Raw genomic sequence first — 23,481 nt, forward strand, 5'->3', positions numbered from 1 at the left:
GTGTTTTTTCCTCTCTGCTTATGAGGGAAGGATGGAACTAGGGAACTGTGAGTACACAACATACTTTTGGTAGAAGTTGGAGCTGTGCCATAGGCACACAAAAGAACTAGGTAGTGTTATGCCCAGAATCTGTGATTCCCAAAGACCACCAGGGAGACGAGTCTGATGCAAAAGCAAAGAGCCTTTATTCGAGCTAGCTCGAGCTCAATCCCCTACTTGCACCGACGCAGCGGTGAGATGAGATGAGATGAGATGAGATAAGAGGGAGAGAGGGAGAGAGGGAGAGAGGGAGAGAGGGAGAGAGGGAGAGAGGGAGAGAGGGGAGGGGAGAGGGGTAGGGGAGGGGAGAGGGGGAGGGGAGGGGAGAGGGGGAGGGGAGGGGAGGGGAGGGGAGAGGGGGAGGGGAGGGGAGGGGGACAGGGAGAGGGTTTCAAGAGCACAATGGTTTTAAAGGGATCATGGCCTTAGCCGATTGGCTGGGGAAGGGTCGTGGCCTCAGCCGATTGGCTGGGGGAGGATAGAACAATGGCTGCCGAGGTGTGGTCCCAGATCAGCAATTATCAGCATCACCTGGGACTTGTTAAAAATGCAAATGTTGGGCCTGGTGGTCACAGACCCACTGAATCAGAAACTCTGGGGGTGGGGCTCAGCAATCTGTGTTTGAACAAGTCTTCCAGGAGATTCTGATGCACCTGAAGTTTAAGAATCACTGTGTCTGAGGGTCTCTAACATGTTTGGCCTCAGTGTATACAGAACGTTTCTCACTGGTCACCTATTAACCATTGGCTGTCAGCCTTGCTGTGCTATATAAATACCTAGCACCAAACACCATCCCCAGAGACTCTGATTTAATTGGCTTGGGGAGGGGTAAAAATGCTGCCAGGTCATTCTAAGCCTGGACAGGGTTGAGGGCTCCTGCCTCTGGCCCCTACCTGAGAGAAGCCCTCCCTCTTCTACTCACATTTTCCATGCCTCTCACATTCCCCTTCCTCCCACCTTAGACTTCGGAGGAATGCATCAATTGATAGCCTGCTTTCTTAGAAAACGTAAGTTACTCAAGGGGAGGAGGCGTGGTCTGACGTTTGAGCGGGAACTTCTTTCTGAGGCCATGTCCGGGACATAGTTACTAGTCGGCCAGCCTAGGTCTGCTCTTTCAGTAGGAAGTGTCCAAACTGAGAAGGTGGTGGTCCCATGAGAGGGGTGGGCTGACTCAGCTCCTTTCTCTTCAGAGGTAAACCTCTGCATTAGTCTGATTATAATGAGATGCTAATAGGATGTTGAAGTAAACAGCACTCTGAGGAGGACTCTCCTGAGACTAGGCAGAGGAGGACAGAAGGTGTGTGCTCTGCAGGACCCCTCGAGGTAGTAAGTGAACTCCATGAGAAGCCAATAGCTCAACAAGTGCCAGTCTGAGTCGGGTCCTTCTGGGAAAACCATGTTCCAACCAGGACCCTCTCATTTCCTGACGTAGAACCTGTGACCTCAGTGGATGTGTTTTCCTTTTTCGGTAAGACTGTTATCACTCTATCAAGGTAAGCTTTAAGTTTAGCACAGTAAATGAAACGCACAGGGTTGCTATCTTTGAAGTAGACTTAAATGTGGGTCTAACGGTAACTTCTAGAGTCACTGCAACATGGGGGCTCACTCAAGAGAACCTGTTACAAAGTTTATAGTTTTTTTTAAATGCTTAAAAGACCTTGGCTACCTTTGAAATCAGCATTTAAGTATTCAAGGAAATTGGGGGCGGCTGGGTGGCTCAGTCAGTTGAGAATCCAACTCTTGGTTTCAGCTCAGGTCATGATCCCAGGGTTGTGAGATTAAGTCCTGAGTCAGGCTCCAACCTGGGCGTGGAGGCTTCTTAAGATTCTCTCTCTCCCTCTGCCCCATCCCCTCCTCGTGATGAGTTCTCTCTCTTTCTCTCTAAAAAGAAAAAAAGAAAATTCAAGGAAATCAGTTCATGAAATATATTGTTTGACTTATTAGTTGTATAACAGTGTTTAAATATTTGGGAAAGTGTGCTTAATGGATGTAAAAGTTTAATAAACTGAACATTAAGCCAAACTAAGTAGTACTACGTGTTTTTCCACGCACAACCCCGCCCCCCCACACCCCACCCCCTCCCCCGAGATGCTGGAGATCCAAGCAACGGACAAGACAGGTTTTATCCACTAGATTTAACAGACTATGTCTCGGAGCAAAAATGCACGAGTCTGGCCATCACTATTCAAAACAAAATCCACACTAATATGCATGGCAGGAAAACCCAGTTAGTAGCTGCATGGGCTGCTTTTTACAATCATGTCTGTTGACAAGGATTATTGCTTAAGTTGTGGCTTGATTAGGCTTGGATCCCAGGCAAATGTTTTGCCGTGTTCACCTTTCTAGAATAAGATTAAGGTTTGTTCCCTTACAACACTACTGAGGTCAAGCTTTTAAATGAGGGGAATTGAGAGGTGAAGGTTTTAGAGAAAGTAGGCCAGGCAACTTGTTTGATCATAGGACTTTTAAGAGAAGGAAAGATTAATATTCCATTTTATGTTGCATGGATGCTAAATGCTTCTATGTCCCCTACGTGCTCATTAAAGTTGCTGTACAAATAAGGAGACACTTCCAAGGTCTGATAGTCTCACTTCATATAGCTGTCATGGAAAAAATGAGTCAAATTGTCAATCGATGCTAATGTAATATCATTAATGGATATATTATCGATGATTCTTCTTGCTGCGGATGGCGGCTCGTGTTCCATTATTTTTCTGGAAGAATCACTTCGACTTGCCACTTGCCTGGCTGATCTAAGATGTTCTGAGGATTCTCCGAGGACTTATGAGCTAATAATGCTTAGGGATTTCGTGTCCCGAAGAACTCTTTAATCCTGTGCTTCCGAATCCTACTCTAAGCCAGACCTTCTGTCACAGCCCAAGAGTTACCGGCAGTTTTTGAAAGCTCTTCCAAGCGAGCAACCATTCTGTTCCATCTTTGGGGGATCTTGTGAGGTGCCATTGCCAGGATGGATCTCCTCGCTGGCACTGGGTCCCAGGCGGTGCTCTGAGGGTGTCCCTTCCTGAAAGAGAGCAGAGAAGCAAAGCGAACCACACCATGGGCGAGATCAGCCAAGAGGCCGTGGAGAAATACCTGGAGGACAACCCTCAGTTTGCCAAGGAGTACTTCGCCAAGAGGCTGGCGGAAGCCCCCGGCCCGTGCGGGGCGCTGTCGCCGGCGGATGAGTGGGCCCTGTGCGCCGAGCTGCTGCGGGCGGTGCAGGAGGAGGCCCGCGGCGCCGAGCCCGCGGTGCACGGGGCCCTGCAGAAGCTGGCGCAGCTGCTGCAGGCCGACCGCTGCAGCCTGTTCGCCTGCCGGGCTCGCAACGGCACGCCTGAGGTGGCCTCCCGGCTGTTCGACGTCACCCCCACCTCCAGGTTTGAGGACAACCTGGTGGGCCCCGACAGAGAAGTCGTGTTCCCGTTGGAAATTGGGATAGTGGGTTGGGTTGCTCACACGAAGAAAGCCGTTAATGTCCCAGACGTGCACAAGGTAGGTGGCTTTATGACGGTGGGGCCCACCGGACGTCTTGGCGGGGCTGAGGGGAGGAAGCAATGGAGGGAGAGCCGGGAGCCGAGGGCCACCCTTGTAGCGTGGGTTTGGCTATAACCTGAGTAGGAACGGTGGGGAGAGGATCCGCCAGGCCAAGGGTTGCCAGATTTGGCAAATAAAAATACAAGATGCCCAGTTCAGGTTGAGTTTCAGATAAACAATGAGTAAGTTTTTAGTGTGTGTCCCTTGTAATGTTTTGCATTTTGTCGGGCAAACTCAACTGGGCCTGGTGCATTGCACGGGTGCTCCTTGCATCTCGTCCCTGCTCTGGGAACTTTCCTTCTGAACAGCGCGGCACAGTGGTGCTATTGGGAGATCAGCAAGCTCCTGGATGCTGAGACTTGTGAACTGCACCCCCCCCCCCCCCCCACCGCCACACAGACACACACATACACACACCTCTCACTCACAACCTTTTCGGGTCACTCTGTGCTCTGGGATGGACTGGCTCACAAGTGAACACTTTCACCTACAGACCAGATGTGCAGAAAGAAAAAATAATACCATATGAAAGTTCACATGTTCACATTTGGATTGTGAAAAGTGTAAATTTGGGTGATAAGTGCAATTGACCATCCCAACCCCCTATAACTCAGCTCTACTCAGAATCAACTCCAGGGGCGCCTGGCTGGCTCAGTCTGGGGAGTGTGTGACTCTTGATCTCCGGGTGGTGAGTTTGGGCTCCATGTTGGGTGTAGAGATTACTTAAACTTCAAAAAAAAAAAAAAAAAAGAATCCACTCCAGTCATGTAGTTTGCCCCCTGAAGACCCACAGCGTCCCGCACAAACACAAGGCATTGTTACGTGCTTTTAAAAACAAACACACAAACAAAAAAAATCACTCTTCTTGCCACCAGTGCTTATTCATTTTAAAAAGATTATAAAATGCAAATAAACAAAAGGGAGGAAATATAAATCACTCATAATTGTTCTGCTCATCAATAACCACAGGTACCAGCCTGTACTTTCTCCTGCTTTTTTTCTATACGCACGCCCCATTAGTATGATTTGCTGCTAACCAAAGGGAAGCAGTAGCTTATGATGGAAGGGAATTGATGGAGAAGTGGTCCCTAAAATCTCTCTGCTTTCTGTGCCAAGGTTTGTTGGGTCGTGAATGGGGGCAGCTGGTCACAGGAGGATAATCCCCTTCATGCCTCCTGAAGCTGATTACAGGGGGACAGCCGCATGGATCCAGAAAGCACAGAAGTCGTCAAACATTAGCAACACTCTGCAAACAACCACACCACAGCCCTTAGGTGCAAGGGTTGCCATCAGATAGCACAGAGTCCCTCAGTCCTTTCTGATCCCTCCCTTCTGTGAGTTCAAGCTGGTCTAAGCTTCTGGGGCTGACTGCCCCCGCTTCAGTGACTAAAACAATTTGCACCCTTTCAGCAAAATTCTCTTGACACCAATTAGGAGGCTATGCCCACTCACCCTGAGGCTTTCTCACGGGAATATGCTTCTTGCCAGTCTCCACCATCTCCAAAATTACTAGGACTTCAAACTTAAAGTGACATGCAAGTTTGTTTTTGTTTTTTTTTTCTGGAAAAAAATTTGCTTAAAGAGACAGGTAAAATGATTTCTGTTGTAATGCTTTATTAATGAGCCTAGTTCCACATGCTGAGAAGAGAATAATAGCAGAGAGCTACTTAACAGATCAGGCAGCCTTGGTCTGTTGCTGTCCATGGTGAGCAACGCTGCATGAACAGGACGGTAATGGAGGTGGAGGTGGGCAGGAGTCGTGGTTTTCCTTTTTTTTTTTTTTTTTTACCTAAGGACTCCTGGTTGTTATGGGCAGAACAGAGAAGTATATGTTGAAGACAGACACCCTGCTCAGCTCGTTTGCTTTCCATTTCTACGGCTTCTTTTATTTTATTTTATTTTATTTTATTTTATTTTATTTTATTTTATTTTTTTTATATATATGAAATTTATTGACAAATTGGTTTCCATACAACACCCAGTGCTCATCCCAAAAGGTGCCCTCCTCAATACCCATCACCCACCCTCCCCTCCCTCCCACCCCCCATCAACCCTCAGTTTGTTCTCAGTTTTTAACAGTCTCTTATGCTTTGGCTCTCTCCCACTCTAACCTCTTTTTTTTTTTTTCCTTCCCCTCCCCCATGGGTTCCTGTTAAGTTTCTCAGGATCCACATAAGAGTGAAACCATATGGTATCTGTCTTTCTCTGTATGGCTTATTTCACTTAGCATCACACTCTCCAGTTCCATCCACGTTGCTACAAAAGGCCATATTTCGTTTTTTCTCATTGCCACGTAGTACTCCATTGTGTATATAAACCACAATTTCTTTATCCATTCATCAGTTGATGGATATTTAGGCTCTTTCCATAATTTGGCTATTGTTGAGAGTGCTGCTATGAACATTGGGGTACAAGTGGCCCTATGCATCAGTACTCCTGTATCCCTTGGATAAATTCCTAGCAGTGCTATTGCTGGGTCATAGGGTAGGTCTATTTTTAATTTTCTGAGGAACCTCCACACTGCTTTCCAGAGTGGCTGCACCAATTTGCATTCCCACCAACAGTGCAAGAGGGTTCCCGTTTCTCCACATCCTCTCCAGCATCTATAGTCTCCTGATTTGTTCATTTTGGCCACTCTGACTGGCGTGAGGTGATACCTGAGTGTGGTTTTGATTTGTATTTCCCTGATAAGGAGCGACACTGAACATCTTTTCATGTGCCTGTTGGCCATCCGGATGTCTTCTTTAGAGAAGTGTCTATTCATGTTTTCTGCCCATTTCTTCACTGGGTTATTTGTTTTTTGGGTGTGGAGTTTGGTGAGCTCTTTATAGATTTTGGATACTAGCCCTTTGTCCGATATGTCATTTGCGAATATCTTTTCCCATTCCGTTGGTTGCCTTTTAGTTTTGTTGGTTGTTTTCTTTGCTGTGCAGAAGCTTTTTATCTTCATAAGGTCCCAGTAATTCACTTTTGCTTTTAATTCCCTTGCCTTTGGGGATGTGTCGAGTAAGAGATTGCTACGGCTGAGGTCAGAGAGGTCTCTTCCTGCTTTCTCCTCTAAGGTTTTGATGGTTTCCTGTCTCACATTTAGGTCCTTTATCCATTTTGAGTTTATTTTTGTGAATGGTGTGAGAAAGTGGTCTAGTTTCAACCTTCTGCATGTTGCTGCCCAGTTCTCCCAGCACTATTTGTTAAAGAGGCTGTCTTTTTTCCATTGGATGTTCTTTCCTGCTTTGTCAAAGATGAGTTGGCCATACGTTTGTGGGTCTAGTTCTGGGGTTTCTATTCTATTCCATTGGTCTATGTGTCTGTTTTTGTGCCACCATTTCTACTGCTTCTAAGCGTTTTTTCTCATGGTTGGCAGAATAGTGCTTTTCAACTCTGAATGCACATTGAAATCGAATTGGGAGCTTTAAAAAAAATACCATGCAAGACTTAATAGACCAATACACCAGACTCTCAGGGGTTGGGATGCAGGCAATAGTATTTTTAAAAGCTCCCCAGGCGATTCTAAAATGCAGTCAATATTGAAAACCACTGGTGTGTTGGGTGAGCAGATGCAGGAGGGAGAAGTGGATTCCAAGGCAAGCATGGTATACCAGACGGAAGGGGCTCCGGCAGTCTGGAGCTGACTTCTTCCTTGGGAAGAGGAAGCTGAGGCTGCATCTTTCCTACAGTCCATGGTATGGTCAGTGAGTGAGAAGGGCTGGACTAGATGAGGTGTCCCCACTCTGTGTCCAATGATCTTTCTACCCTCCCCCTACCACACATCCCTGCAATTTTGCCAGACTTTAATCAACTGTGGTAAAATCTGCAAAGGGAAAGATGGAAACCAATGTTTTAATGAAATTTCTGCTAATTCTTTACTGTTTCTTTGTATCTGACAATTTCTAGGCATTTTCACGTTTGTAATCTATTTGATTCTGGCAAAGACCCTGCAAGGAAGGAGGGGCCATGTTTTTATTTCCATCCCGTATATGTAAGAATCTTCTCAATGGCAATTAGGCAGCATGTGACGGGTCTGGGACCATAACTTGGGTCTTCTGAGGTCTCCCTTTTTTACCACACCACTGACCACACATGGCTTCTCTCTGGTTGACAGTGTTGGCACATGTGAGGGAAGGACGTGTCACACCTAGAAAAAGAGGTAAAGCCAGATTCCCTGACCTTGGGGGATCCATGAAAGTGATAGCAGGGAAGCCACGTGGTGTAGGGTGAGAGACCGACCCCAGAGCAGGTGCAGGCCTGAGACCAGGTAATTGTGTGATAGATTGCTTTTCTGCACCTGGGACATAGAGGCAAATAAATATACAGATTCAATGTACGTAAAGTGCGTGGTTCCTAGTAGGTACTCAATAAACTACAACTACGATAATACTATATTTATGCCAAGGGGCTTTCGGGGTCTGTGTTTAGGTGGCCAAAAAAGGGTCAATGATTATTGCCTGTTTTTAAAACAGGTTAAAGACAGGAAGACTTTTAATAATAGGAAACTGAGAGATATTCTTCTCAGGTTAATGATTTCTTTCTCTGTTGGGCAAACTGCTGATCAACTCTATGGGTGGCTTTCATTCTGAATGTGGTTTAAAAGAAAGCCACGGAGAAGTCCTAAGTTTTCAATAATTAACAGGTTGCCTATAGCTGCCGTACTTCTCTCCTCTGTATTCCTTCTCTTCTCTCTTTCTGGCTCCTGGTCTCAAGGGATAATGGTGTTTCATCAGAATCTAACAACGGGAAGATTGGATGAGGGACACAGTAAGTCTGCTGCTCTACATAATTTCTCCAGTTGCCTTCAGTGGCTTCTTTGAAGGGCCATCAAGGGGAGTTTGTGAATCCAAGAAATACAGGAATTACTCAAGCATACCTCACTGGGGCCTGTTTGAGCTGGTGAACTGGAAAGCCTCACCTTGCCTACCGTGTAATCTGACAGCTGGTTTTATCTAGGGCTTTCAGATACAATAATAAGCAAGCATTACATTTTGAAACTTGTAAGTCATTTTCTCAAAACAGCCAATTAAACTTAAGAATATTTCCTTGTGTTTAGAATCTAGGATAAAATAGCATCAAGGTTTGAACCTGCAGAGTGAAGTGTGTTTGCAAAGAAACACTGCCTGACTCCATCATCCCCTGGTGCGTGTGTCTGGTATTTTGATTATTCATTTAGTGGCCGAGATCGGTGTGTAAATGAGGCAGAACGGTAATCACAAGAGAGAACTACTTCTCATCCAGGGAGGCCCAATGAAGTCCCAGGTGTCTCTTCCCAGTAATTTTTGACCATCGATTATGTGTCAGAGACTTTTCTAAGTGCTCTACCCATCCTGCGTTGTTCTATGTGTCAGGAACTCTGGACAGTTCACAGTATCAGTGTTCCTGTTTTCACAAAGGCTAAGTAGCCTTCCCAGGATCACACAGCTGGTAAACTGAGGCCTAGTTTCAGCCAGGGTACTCTGACTCCAGAGCCTAAATAAATGGCTGGTTTGTGTGGGTCCACGGTAGGAAAGGTAGAAAAGAGATCTGGGATAAGGGGCTGCATTTGACTCCTTTAGCATCTCACTGCTTCTAAGGGATCCTCCACAGGAGTGAATCACCCACTGAAAGTACAGATTCCTGGGGGAGATTGAATCTGTTTTAGGAGGTTAGGACTCGGTGGGTCTGCAGCTCCACATTTATCTGCAGGTGGTTGTGAGGCACAGCCCAGGTCTACTGCTCTGAGCTGAGCTGTGACTTCTGTTGACCAAGTGGCCCTGTTCCCTGGTAGATTCTGGCCCAGAAGTCTCACACCAGAGGACTCCCACCTTTTTAATTTGGGAAACTGAACAGAGTCCAGCCTCTAGGGCTTTGTGCTGTTCTTAGAAGCACCATCAACACAGGGAAATGAAAATAATACAACCTATGAAAGGAAAACCACCTTAATTTTGGCCTGTGAGTCTCGGAGTCAGCCTGAAAGTTCGGTTCAATTGAAGGTTCAGTTGAAGGTTCAATTGAAGGTTCAAAGGAGAGATAGTATGAGCCACGAAAGGCTGAGTCTACACCCATCTAGAGTGCGTGATCCTCTAACTTACAGCTGATAAGAACGACTATCCTTGATCCTCTGACGCTCTTCCATTTATGGGCCTCTTCATACTCATCACTGTGCCCTTCCCACGGTGAGGGTATTAGAATCATCTCTCGCGTCTACTGCATGAGGCTTGTATCCGGGAAGATCCACTTCCTGTCTCCCAAAGAGAGAAATTAAAAAAAAAATGCATAAAAGACATTAGGTTGGTAGAACATTAAAAACTAGTAAGCATCTCGTGCTGGCAAGAGAGTGGTCCTCTCACACATGACCAGTGGAAGTAAGATTTCCAACTTGTTATGAAAGTAATCTGTGTAAATAAAAACCACATACACCTGTGGATCCAGCAAAAGAGATTTCCACGGGGAATCCATCGCATAAAAACAAAAGCAAGCATGATTAGCACAACATTGTTTGTAGTGGGGAAAACTATAAACAGGCTAAGTCAGTACAGAATGGTCGAGTGGACCACGGGGCTCCCACACTGCGCTATTGTACAAGAATCTAGAGGGTAAATTCACATCCATATGCACTGGTCCGGAGGGAAGTCCACAAAATATTGTTATGTGATGAATGTCATGCGTAAATTCGAAAAGAAAACTTTATGAAAAGGGAAAAAGAAAATCATTTGTCCAAACATTAGGGAAAGGTACGCAAGGAAACATACTAAGCAGTTAACACTGGTTCTCTCAAGTTGGTGAGATTAGAATCAGGTGGAGAGTATTAATCTTTTTCTTTGTGTTATGATATACTGGTTGTCTGATTCCAAGTGCACATTTTATTGTCATAATTAGAAAGAAGAGCTCGGTGGCCTATACCTGTAATCCCAGCTGTGCGCTCCTTCCCAGCACACTTTCTGTCCGTTGTAACCTTGCTTCCTCATAGCACTTCACTTTCCACTTTGCCGTGACATCACCTCTTTTCTCCTGGCCCAACCTCAGCCTCGCCTAGAGAGGCCATAGCTCAGGTGGGAGATGCTCGTCCTGAGACCGGTGAGTTCATTCTGTGCAATCATGGGATGGGGCGGTGTGTGGGACCACTGTGCCGGGGCCCCGGTTGTCTACGGTTTGGACTAGAGAGAGTGGTCTGCTGCCATTCCCGGATCTACACTGCGTGGTTCTGTGCTGCTGTGGCAAACATGTGAATGTGTCTTTCAGAACAGCCATTTTTCTGACTTCATGGACAAACAAACCGGCTATGTCACGAAGAACCTGCTGGCAACACCAATCATGATAGGCAAGGAGGTTCTTGCTGTGGTTATGGCAGTTAACAAAGTAAATGCATCTGAATTTTCCAAAGAGGACGAAGAGGTAACACTAACCCTGGGCATCGAGTCAGAGGCTTGGGAAACTGATTTGTTGTTTAACGAGAAAAAGATATCATACCTGATTTGGTTTTCTCTGCCTTCCATAGGTCTTTTCCAAATACCTCAGCTTTGTTTCTGTCATCCTAAAACTTCATCACACCCAGTACCTGTACAGTGTTGAATCCCGGAGAAGCCAGGTAACAGGAAGGTGACATTAATCACTCCATGCCGACCTGTTCTGACAGAGGGACCCAGAGGCAACAAGCTCAGACCCCTCCTATCACTCATGGGGGTTTAAGCCACACGGAGCAGATTCCCAAACTTTAGTCCCAGTTGTCTTCTCGTGGTCTGCTCCTGCCTCCCACCCCCCTTCCCTGCCTCTCCGTCTGTAGGTACCACTGGCTTGCCTTTCTTCAGTCTTTATCCCGGGTAGCCATGGTTTCTTCTGTGGGTTGGCTATAATTAGAGTAACCTACCCTACATGCTTGTTGTAACTATCAAATGATCATTATATGAGTTTGTAACATGAAGCTCTTAGCGGTGCCTGCTACATATTGAACCCCTTAATTTGAGGAGCAAATCACTCTTCTGAAGTCTGTTGCCTCCTTGAGCCAGAAGCATAAAGAACAACATTGGTAACCAGGGCACCTGAGTCCAGGCTGCTCTCTGAACCTCAGTTTCTTCATCAGTACAATGTGGGGGAGAGTGGTGGGGATGGAGGGCTTCCACATCCCTTCCCATCCAACTGTCCAGGTAAGGTTACCTCTGGGTAGCTCAAGATGCGTGGAACAAGGCCTATGGCTTTCTCCCCTTAACTGCCAGCACGAGGCAGAGGGCCCCCAATACTGGACCCTCTCCCCCAAAACTGCCTCTGCCTCCAATTTTAGGTCACTTGCCCTTTGAAGCCAAAACGTTCGGGCACGGGGACCAATCATGAGTTACCACTTTCATAAACCCACACCCTTGTATCTGAGTAGTTTGTCAGACAGGTACACGTTCAAAAATGAAATTGCATTGTTTACTGATATGTGTTCTTTTTGTCTGAGACACCTTCTCCTTTCTTTTGGCTAATGTTCCATGTCTTCACTGTATTTTGTTGTTTTCTCTATAATTCATCCTTTCAGATCCTTATGTGGTCCGCCAATAAAGTATTTGAAGAGCTCACAGATGTTGAGCGGCAATTTCACAAAGCGCTCTACACAATTAGAACATATCTGAACTGTGAACGCTACTCCATCGGACTGCTGGACATGACCAAGGAGAAGGTCCTCATTCTTCCATACATTTTGTCTCACCTCAAATCGTCTATACAAGACAGTGATTCATTAAAAAATGGATAATATTCACACACAATGTATAATGTTCATTTCTCATCTTGTTTCATTCATTCGGTTGGAGCTCTCCTAGCTCAGCATAAGTAATGAACACTGTCTTGTTTCTGTTTCTTATTCTCCTTGTGAATTGAAGTTATTTTTTTCAGAGTAATTGTTCTAAGTGGATAAACACAGGACCAAGTGTCAGGAGAGCTGGGTTCTGATCCTGGCTCTGGGACTTTGTAGTTGAGTGTATTTGGGTTAGGGTGCTTTTGGCTACAAGTAACATCAGACCCAGCTAAAAGCATCTTTAACAATAAGACAGTTATTATCTCATTTAACAAGAAGTCCCAAGTTCTTCCTGGAAGAAGAAGGGCAGAAGAAGGGCAGTTCTAGGTCTGGTTCATTGAGAACGCAGCACGGTCATCAAGGCCCCAGGGGCTTCCTGTTTTCCCACGGCAGGGTCTCTGCCGCCTTCAGCATGGTGGCAAGGTCTCCTCTTGGGGTGGCAAGATGGCTGTTATAGTTCAAAGCATGGCACATGGACAGGACCAAACTGGGAGGCTTTTCCTGTAAATGTCACCTTCATCACCTTTCATGTGATGTGAGGAGCACCCTTCCCCAGAAGCGCCTTGGCAGATTTCTCCCCCTTCTTCACTGTCCACAACTGGGCCATGTGCCTGCCCTCAGACTAATCCCAGGCATCTCATATGGGCCACCCAGGGCCCATATGTACAAGCCCATATTCCCTGAGAAAAATGACCACCTGGCACCTAAATAAAATCAGGGTCTGTTAGAGAGGAAGAGGGAGAGAACAGATGTTGGGTAAGGTGACCACACTGTTGGTCGTGCTGCATGACCTTGGCCAAGCCTCTTAACCTATTTAGATTTAGTTTATTTATCTGTAAAAGAGCCACTAGCTATTGAGTCCCTTTGACTAGGTGTCAGGGCAAGTGCTCTGTACGTATTGTTCATTAACGCTCACCACAACCCTATAGCATAAACTCATTATCCCTGTTTACAGATGAAAACGCTTGAGTGACTTGTTCACATTCACAAGTTCGTAAGCGATATTACTGGAAATCGTAGGTCTTTTCCAGCTCTAAAATTCTGGATTTATAAAATAAATAAGTAAATAAAATATGCAAAGCCATGAAACTCATAGAAGATATAGTAGGTCATGGAACAGTTTGTTTAATATGTTTAAATATAATTGCTTCCAGGAATTCTATGATGAGTGGCCAATCAAACTTGGAGAAGTCGAGCCTTATAAAGGTCCAAAGACACCAGATGGCAGAGTAAGTGCAAACGTCTTCCTCAGTGATATGTGTGCATGGTACAGGGTGCCAAAACCAGTAGGGAGGAAAGAAGAGTGCTGGCCTGAGAAGCCCTGGATTCTAGTCCTGTAAGCTTCTGGGGGACCTCAGAGTAGTAGAAAGAACACTGGACAAGGAGTTTGAGGTTCAAGTCCCAGGTCTTCCCTAGCCAGCTAGGGGCTCCTTGCCTTAACTCATTGTTTAACCTCTCAATTTCCTTTTCTGTAAAGCCGGGCTTAGTGAATCGATAGATCTCAATAGGGAGGGACACATCAGAGCCACCTGCCCAGCTTTTTAAGTGCACTATGCCCAGGCCCTCCTTCATACCTGCTGGACTCGAGACTCCAGGCAAGGGTTGGATAGTTGTGTCCCCCTTGACACAAGCTTCAGAGGGCAGGAACGATGTCTCACCACCATGTTCCCAAACACACAGGAAAGTGAAGGTACTGGGATAGAATGTGTCCAGGCCTTGGGGTTTTCATCTGCCCAAAGAAGTAGAGAGATTAGTTCTCAAGTCCCTTCCAGCTTGGAAGGTGGGAAATGCTCATTATACAGTGGGGAAGAGAAAACATTGACTGAGGTTGAGAAATTACATGGTTTGTTCCACTGAAGTTAGTAGTCAGGTATTTCTGGACAATAGAAAGGGATCAGCTAAAAGTAAAACAAGATTCCCGTGAAAGCTGTTTGGATAAACTCAACTTTTAAAATTTAGCTTCACAGGCTTGTTCATGTAGATAAATAGCCAATAGTATTTTCTAGTTGTGTTGCAAGCTTGTAACCAGGACATGAGTAATTTGGTGGTAGTTATGCAGAGCAATGTGGTTAGAATGTAAGGAACCATTTAAATGAGTTTTAAAGTATAAGCTCGCCTATAAGAAGTGTTTTCTTTGGGAAATGAGATCACTCTCATAATCTCTTTCCTCTTAGGAAGTCATCTTTTATAAAATCATCGATTACATTTTACATGGAAAAGAAGAGATCAAAGTGATCCCGTGAGTACTGTCCTCAGTAGCCAGGAAGTTGCCATTTTGTTTTCGCGCACAGTGCATTTCTTCTCTGTATGACAATGATTTTCTTTCTTCTAATCTTCCTCAAGGACACCTCCTGCAGACCACTGGACTCTCGTTAGTGGGTTGCCGACCTATGTTGCTGAAAATGGATTTGTAAGTTATTGAACACATTTAAACCTTGAATAATACTGGATGAAGCCCTTATCAACTAAGGGGTGGGAGCAGTTATGAAAGTAAAATGCACACACATGTGAGATGCCCACACAGGACGTGGGGGAGAGGCATCTTGGCAGTTGAAAGTAGGTTGACTGGAGACTTCCAGATTACACACAAATATTTAGTCGTTGTGAGAAAGATTCATCCATTCCCCCAACTTCTTATTCTGTTAGCCATGCAAATTTCAGACATCCTTTAGAAGTCTATGACCATGATTCATGTTAGGTTTAATTTGATCTCAAGTACAGTTACCTTGCTCAAGACTTGTGAAGCATGGGAAATTACTGACAAGAGAGAAAAATGAATAAATGGGGAACTTTGCCACTGATTGCAATGCAAAATGTAGTGGGTTGATAAAGTAAGTGAAGATCTTTGCCCCGGTCTATCACGTGGGGTGGGATGGGGTGGGATGGACAGATAGCAGGCCAGGTCTGGCTAAGAGAGGTCAAGATATAGGCAGACAACAAGCAAGAGGTCTCTGGTAGGTCCCACAGGGCTCCAGGCCAGAGGACCAGAGTCACCATATTTTTCCCACTCTGCCTCAGCCATGCTTTCCTTCCTTCTCGTGGCTGATTTCTCTCCCTTGTTGGGCTTCTCCACCATCTGTGTCATCTTTTGGCACCAAGATTCCTCCCTGCGAGAGTTCAATGCTTCCAACATTTCTTAGTGTTGGCATTTTCCTATCTTCCCCGTTATGAATCCAAGTTTCTGTAATGTATTTATAGCGCTTATTTGCATATTTGCATATTTGATTTCGCTTTAGCGTTGTCCTTGTGTTTTGAGCAGTGTTCATTCATCTTCATTATTTAGTAAATGGGCATGTGAATTATAGTGACTAATAGAGTCACTCGAGGGTCAGAGGGAAGGAGAAATAAAACCTAGGTTAGCTCCTGTTTTCTTTCACTGTCGCAAATTTGCCTCTGCTTAGTGTGAAAGTTGCTGGGTTTGGAACAGTAGCAGAGTAAGGAAAATTCCAGATGTGACTGCAGGATGTTCTTATGTCAGGGTGCTTTGCTTTGGGGTTTCCAGGAGGCCTAAACCCTGGGGTCACTGGGTACAGGACCAGGTGGCCTCAAACAGGTGACATGATCCCTTTTTCTAGGTAGAGACATGCCAAAGGGGAAGAAAAGAAAACGAAGAGAAAAAATAATTTTATTTCTTTTAGGAATAAACAGCACTTTACACTAACAAATATCATGTTTTCAAAATCACTCCAAAATAATTGGAGTGTTTTTTAAATGTTACTCCTGACTTAGTAGTAATGACAAAAACATTCCAATTCATTCCTGAGTCCACAGATACCACAACTTTTCAACGTCTGTACATAACCAGATTGCTCGACCATTGACCCCCATCCTTTGTTTCCTTGCAGGCCACCTAGGCGGTTTTCTAGGGAAACAGCGTTTCCCCAAAAATCAGTTTGGAGAAAACGATTGTGTCAAAAGCTAGTTCATTGAATGGTTAATTTGCCAAGTCATCAACTTGCCATATTACCAACGTGCCAAGGGATTGATTCCCAAAGCAGGGGAGGATTTTCCACCAGGTTTTGGTTCTATCACAGACCCACTGCACATGCTTCACTGATGCCTTCCACATCGGAGCTCCTTCCCTGGGCCCCATCCCTGCTCTCTGAGAGCCCAAGACTGGCGGCAAACTGTTGTAAATCTAGTTTAAGGTATTTCTCACAAAATTGCTCATTAGGCAAATTGGCATTCCCAAAGTGATTTCCAGAGAATTGAGCTTGAGCCATTTCCTGGGACTCTAATTATGATTAGGGTGAACATACATCCAGTTTGCCTGGGCCAGCTTCCACGCACACCTGTTGTGCTTGAGTTATCAATAGTCCTCCCTTTCACTCCCAAAGGTATCACCCTATCATATGCACTTACAAGAGGCAGGACTTACTAAAAACATATTTTGTGTCTAGCACAGGATTTTCTCCAACTTGACATTATTGACATTTGGGGCCAGCAATTCCTTGTGGGGAACTATCCCGTGCACTGTACGATGTTCAGCAGCATCACTGCCCTCTACCCATCAGATGCTCTACACCACCCTGGCTGGGAACCACTAGCCTAGAGGATGATTTCAAACGTTTCAGCAGACCCAGCCAGAACAATGCATTCCTGGGCGGGGCGGGGTGGGGGCTGCTGTAATATCGTGGTGCACTCTATGACTCAAGAGCCCTGGGTGCCTTGACTCGGTCCTGCCCTGGGCAAATCCCTTGGCAAATCCTTGACCTTGGGCCAGGGAGGGAGAGAGGGAGGGAAGGAGGGAAGGAGGGAGGAAGGAAGGAAATAGAACCTTCCCAGAATCTCTGTTATCCCTGCCCCAGCAGAATGACCTTCTCCTCAGCTTCCTCCACTCCTTGGTCTGAACAGCTAAAAGTTTTGAATTTGGAAGAAGAATCCTTAGAGGCTGGGAAGAGTAGGCAGAAGCAGAGATTGTGCTAAATGTCACACAATGACTTAATTAGCAGAAGAGAACCTCAATGTGTTGTTAGCAAATTTGGCCCAGCCGTGGCTCAGTGTGAATAATTTGCCTGCAAACCATGGAGAGCCACAGAAGAAACCCTCGCCTCAAATGCATCCTTTCTTACACTCCTCTGTGGGTTGGTGGTCCCCCCTCCGCACGATGTTTCAGGACTTTCATGTCCTCTTGCTTTACAGATATGTAACATGCTGAACGCCCCCGCAGATGAGTACTTCACCTTTCAGGTAACTCTGCCCTCCGCCAGGCCTCCTGTCACTGCTGCCCCTTCCACCATCCTCAGGGTCTGCCTTGTGCTCAGGTGTCCGGGAGGCACGCACAAGGCTTACGTCCCATTCACCCTGGAGGGACCAGGGTCACCAACCAAGTAGCAGATTCTTCAGGGAAGGGAGAAGAGGTGGGAGGTGCAGGGGGATGAGAGGAGACAGGGTGTTTATCACCCCAGCACTGGGCGGGGAAGCGGGGGGACCCTGCCCCTTCTCCATGCCCTCCCACTCCTGGTCACTCAGTGCTTCAAACAGCGCCTGGCACATCATAGGTGCTCACTAAGTGTTCTTCGCAGGAGTGATCAGCTGCACAAGGTCTACCACCTGGATTCAGCCCTTTTTGGTTTTCCCAGGCCCTTCCCTGCAGCTTATTAGAAAAGAAAAACTATTTATCGGGTCCTCGGGGGCCTCTCCTGCTGTCAGACTCTTGGTTTTATCTTTCCTCCTGCAGCATCCTGGGATCCCCCTCCCTCCCTGTCCCCTCTGCCACCCCCTCCCCACGTGACTGCTGGGGAGAAACTCGCGTCTATCTCTGCGGCCCCTCCCTTTCTGCCTTCTGGTCCGTGTTCTGTGTCCCTATTGTCACAAACATCCACTTAGAGCCCTAGTTCCGGTCAGGAATAGAGAGCCACCAGTGTCTTCCTGTCTGTCACACAGACACACACACACAGAGCCCCAGCTATGCCTGCTGGACAGGCTGCCTCCTCGGGCGAGAGGGGTGTGCGAGCAGCAGCAGATGCAAGCCGGGCCTGGGGAAACCTACGGGCGCCTGCTTTGTTTCCTGGAAGGTTTCCCTCGGATCTCCTTGTTCGTCCCTCTGCTCACTGATGTGGAAAACACACAAACACCATATGGCGCATTTGCTCCTGTTCCTCCCTCCTTGCAGCCAAAGCCTCACTGTGACCATGCTGTGCTGGCCCTGACCCCTACATTTATGGCAGTCGGGTGCCGGGGAAGAGTACACAGGAAGGAGCAAGGGGGCAAGCACTTTCTAAAGTGTCTGACCCTAAGCAGTCCTTGTCGGAACAGGGAGGGGGGGTAGCTGGCCCGGGAGAGCCCGGACTCTGCTCTGATATTTGGGGGCAGCCACGCATGGCTCCGAGGATAAAGATTTTGAGAACCACTCAAATCTTTTTCCCCAAAGCTTTGAATGTCAGGACACAGTAAGTTGAGACTTGGTTTCTCTGCTTTTCATTCCAAGTATAAAGACGAGCTCACCAATAAGCAGTTGTTTATTGAGCACCTGTCATATGCCCAGCACCGGCCCCTCACTTACATGGAAGCCAACAGTGTAGGAAATGCTCTTCCGCAGGATTAGGAAATAGCCTCACAGACAAAAATCAACAACTCCGAAGCATTTGGAAATCATCTAAACTGCTACCTTGTGTGCTCCAGGCTAAAAGTGCTGTTAGAATTCTGAAAAAGAAAAGTTCTGTATGGGTGGAAAAGGTGAGAGAAGGCTTCACAGGAGAGGCAGGCCTGGGCCTCTGGGGACGGCTCACTGTGCCGAAGGAAGCAGAAGAGCTACCCGGGGAGCTTATTTAAGATGCACATCCTCAAATTATGACACAAGCTTGAAAAAAAAGAAAAAAAGTCTTGCACATTGACCTTACGCCACACTTTGAGAAATGCTCCTAAACTTCTGTGTCTGTATCCCCCCCACTAGAATGTTATCAACCTGAGATTAGGGCCTGTGGTTAGTAACCCCAGCAACTAGCCCAGGTCCTGGCACATCACAGGAGAACACAAAAGACGGTTTTGATGGATCCGTCAGGAACACAGAAACCACACTAGGTATTTCAACAGAGAGAATTTAATATAAGGAATTAGTTAAGCAGGTGTTGGGGGACAGAAAAAGTGAATGGGGAACACTGAGGCTTCTGATCCTTATAGCGGTGGGCAAAAGAGAAGCCGTTAGGGTTGTTATAGTGTAGACACTTGGTTCCAGTACACTGCATCAAATGGCCTAGAACACTTTTATGGCTCTATAGTCCCAGCTAATTTCTGACCCAGTGTAGGAATTGTACAGCTCACATAGAGATTAGATTATTCTTCCTTAAAGATAACCAGAGTTGGGGGAAGGTAGCTACAACAGGGTAGTAGTTCAGGGAAGCCTGTGGTGCTCCATTAGTCCTCTATCGTGATCCTAGTGGTGGGAGCACGTATGTACACATGTGATGAGCTTGCATAGAAATACACACATGCATGCACACACACACAATAAGTACACATAAACCTAGTGAAATCTGACTGAGATCCATGGATTGTATCAGTATCTATTTCCTGGATTTGATGGTGCACTACAGTTACATAAGCTGTTACCTCTGGGGAAACTGGGTGAAGGGTACCTATGGCTACCCTATACATTTCTTTTGCAACATCCTGTGAATCTATAGGTATTTCAAAATTAAAAGTTAAGAAAATAATCTAAATGTCCTTCCTGTTTGTAGAAAGGACCTGTAGATGAAACTGGCTGGGTCATTAAAAATGTTTTATCCCTGCCTATTGTCAACAAGAAAGAAGATATTGTGGGAGTAGCTACATTTTACAACAGGAAAGATGGAAAACCTTTTGATGAATATGATGAACACATTACTGAGGTAAGTGCAATCATAAACTAATGAAGACAAATGAAATTCATGAAACAATAGAGGTGGCGCAATTATTGGTTATTCTGGAGTGATATTTTTGAAGGGCCATTAAGGCATGAGTCACATATGTTTGCGGTCAATATGTGGTTATTGTGTCATTTCTGTTTCCTGACTTCTGTAAACTGCAACATTTTCTTCCAAAGATTGAACTTTGGCTTAATCAAAATTCTTTACAATATTAGGCAACTGGACAGAAATTTTCTATCTCCTTTCCCCACCCCTTCTATTCCTTATGTTTCTTGCTGTCACCCTCAATCCTCTGAGTTTCAGGCTGTGCTTTATTCTACTGGATATTGTAATTCTTTTGCTCTAATAAAATATTCATGGTGCCTGGTGCACTTTGAAAAGCAAGGGACTAGCCAATTTCATTGTCTAGGCCTGATTATTAGTACGTTTTTGTTCTTAGATTGAAATACGAAGCTGAATTGTTGATGGTAGAAGGGAGATTGATTGAGAGGAAAGAATGTAGATGGTTGCCTCCAAATCAGTTTTTCAGTTTTAGAGAATTGAATCACATTTTATCCATTTCAGACTCTCACACAATTTCTTGGATGGTCTCTTTTAAATACTGACACCTATGATAAAATGAATAAGCTAGAAAACAGAAAGGATATAGCTCAGGAAATGCTCATGAGCCAAACCAAAGCTACTCCTGATGAAGTCAAGTCTATTCTGGTAAGTGGGGAATTCAGTCCTGTGGACATTAGGTGGCATCTAAGCACAGTTCCTGGAATTTGCCTAATTACTTAGAGGTCTGACAAATGAGAATAGGTTTAGTCCTAGGCTAAGGAGGAGGAGACAAGGAGATTGGTGGGGAGTGGGGTGGGGGCTGCGGACCTGGGTGGCCCAGTGGATACAGAGCCTTATTGGACTTCTTGGCTGCTTGGTTGGAATAGCACTTTGCTTAAACAACAACAACAACACAACTCCTGGGTCTGTAGGAGCTGGAGGAGTGACATCTAGATTCAAGTACGTTAGCAAGGAAAAAATATTTCCAGGAAGGGAAGTGTATCAGTCAGTTATTGCCATATACATTGCCATGTATAACAACCATAACATCTCAGTGGTATACAACATTAAACATCTATTTTTTCACTCATGCATTGGTGGGTTGACTAGTCTTCAACTGATTTCTAGTTGGGCTTGGCTCTAAGCTGTGAGTTTGGTTTGCTCTATGCATACCTCATCCTTCTTTCCCGGAAGCCACTTGATAAATGCTCTTCTTATGGTGAGGTCGAAGGTGCAAGAGAGCAAGCCAAATTGTGCAAGCTCATTTCAAGTCTTCCCTCATGGCACATTCACTAAAATTCTCATTGGCCAAATGTGGCCAAGACCAATATCATGGACGATGGGGAAGCAAGTAGATAGATATTTATTAACAGTGTTCTAATCACCACCAAATGAAGGGAAAATATCACACATCCCCTATCTCTATTCCTTTTATTTCCCTGGTTTTCAGAGTGTGTGTGTAGGTGTAGTTTTCTTGGGGTGGGTTTTGTTTTTTCTGGTCTTGGTTTTACTGAGTTGCTTGAGGATTAAGAGAAATTTTATTTGACAGTTTGAGATGTTAAAAATGAGAAAACCTGAGGAAGATGAAGAGAAATTTCCATAAACTAATAGAAAAACAAATATAAGCCACTCATTTTTCTCTCTTTCTTGCCTACATATAAATAACCCACATTTCTCTCTCTCTCTCTCTCTCCCTCTCTCTCTCTCTCTGTCTCCCCTTCTCTCTCTCTGACAGCCACTGTTACATTTTCAGGAAATAAAAAAAAAATTCACTACATTATTTTTTTTGGAGAAAATTCTTCATAATCAATGCTATAGGTCTTTTTTGTATCTAGAATACATCTTTGCAAAGAACTCATTACAGCATATTTTAAATACATTTAAACTGATTTTAAGAGTAGAGGAGTCAGATAGAAATTTACTTTATGGGAATTTCACACTTCAATTGCTTTTACATTTTAGAAAATTAAAGAGAAGTTAAATATAGATGTAATTGAAGACTGTGAAGAAAAACAACTTGTCACAATTTTGGTAAGTGTTTTACTTCTATCCTTAACACCGCTTAAATAAAATATATTAGGATACATGTTCTCATTTCTCATGTAAGAGTTTCCTCTTCTCTGTCACCTTTAAAGGCTAAAAAGAAAAGAGATTTCTTATAAAGAGTGACCTTTTAGTTCTCTGCATTTTTTTCCTCCTTGTGCCCCCTACAGTCCAATCCATAAAGATAATAGAGACTCAAAAACTAGGCTTCTGCGTAAAGGAACGGAGGCACAGATTCTAGGCATGTCATGGCCTCGTTTATTTTGATAGTTTTGGATGACACTGTGGTCACCCCGGAAGACATGACAGAATTACAGTAGAACAAAGACCCTTCAAGGCACAATTGTCCTCTGCCAGCACTCGCTTCTGTTTTCTGGAACTTGGAGGAATGTGGTTCTTTCCTCTTGTTGCCACCAGTTGAAATGGTTGAAATAACTTCTCTTCCCGTTATTAATCCTATATTTGGTTCTAGGTAGTTTTGCCCAAAACTTCTTTGCTGTAGACATCTTTGCCACAACCATTTCGTGGCAAATATTTTTGCCACATAACTAAGTGATCTGTAAGGCAGTTTTTCTGTAAAAGAGAAAACTCTTTTGACAGTTTGGTTTCCTTTCTTCATTGATGAATTGACTGCCTTCAGCAGAGTTAATCTACTGAAGCTAGTTATCAGTAAAACTCTCGTCTTTATATTATGTAAACCTCAGCTAACCCTCACAATTGTCTATATAAACCTTAGCTAGCCCTCATAATGGTCTGTATGAACCTCAGCTAGCCCTCATAGTGGTCTATGCTGTGACAAGTACACGGGGTGGTCTTAAAGTAGGGGGTGATGACAACTCCATATACGGACTTGATAGAAAATACAGTGATAAACCTCACGGGAAGTGTGGAGTAGAATGTGAAGCCAGACTGCGCACCAGGCTGTACTAGACAACGGTAACATGCCAGTCATAATGGCCAAAGCTCAGTTACAAACGCATTACAACCTTAGCATTTCGTCCACATTCCCTATAGAACTTAGGAACGTCTATCAGCAGACATGGGACAATCGGCCAGGAACAAACAACGGTGTAGAAGGCTTTCACAGCACAATACAGAGCTCTGTTGCAAATATGCAACCTAGTATTTGGAAACTGATGCCTCTCTTAACAAAGGAAGAAATTTTAGTGAAAGAAAGAAAGTGTGATGCCAAAGGAGTAGACAAATCAACAAGCAAAAAAAAAAAAAAAAAAA

General features: G+C 45.0%; 1 protein-coding gene across 3 annotated transcripts in view; it reads left to right on the plus strand.

Annotated features, from left to right (window-relative positions):
* The first annotated feature begins 563 nt into the window (after positions 1-563).
* The window catches only part of PDE6C (phosphodiesterase 6C), a 48,555-nt gene continuing 25,637 nt past the window's right edge, over positions 564-23,481 (plus strand). The window contains exons 1-13 of one of the 3 annotated variants that reach the window (XM_045040420.1): positions 564-1,046; positions 1,352-1,532; positions 2,761-3,531; positions 10,786-10,938; positions 11,042-11,131; positions 12,059-12,199; positions 13,471-13,545; positions 14,491-14,555; positions 14,660-14,726; positions 17,459-17,506; positions 19,996-20,145; positions 20,728-20,871; positions 22,168-22,236. In XM_045040420.1, the coding sequence (XP_044896355.1) occupies positions 3,097-3,531; positions 10,786-10,938; positions 11,042-11,131; positions 12,059-12,199; positions 13,471-13,545; positions 14,491-14,555; positions 14,660-14,726; positions 17,459-17,506; positions 19,996-20,145; positions 20,728-20,871; positions 22,168-22,236 (1,437 nt within the window). In that variant the 5' untranslated portion in view covers positions 564-1,046; positions 1,352-1,532; positions 2,761-3,096. Of the gene's footprint in view, positions 1,047-1,351; positions 1,533-2,657; positions 3,532-10,785; positions 10,939-11,041; positions 11,132-12,058; positions 12,200-13,470; positions 13,546-14,490; positions 14,556-14,659; positions 14,727-17,458; positions 17,507-19,995; positions 20,146-20,727; positions 20,872-22,167; positions 22,237-23,481 lie in introns of those variants that run through there. The other 2 variants (XM_003994246.6, XM_019813553.3) reach the window with 2 other exon arrangements.

Source organism: Felis catus, chromosome D2, assembly GCF_018350175.1.
Source record: "Felis catus isolate Fca126 chromosome D2, F.catus_Fca126_mat1.0, whole genome shotgun sequence".
Classification (NCBI taxonomy): domain Eukaryota; kingdom Metazoa; phylum Chordata; class Mammalia; order Carnivora; family Felidae; genus Felis; species Felis catus.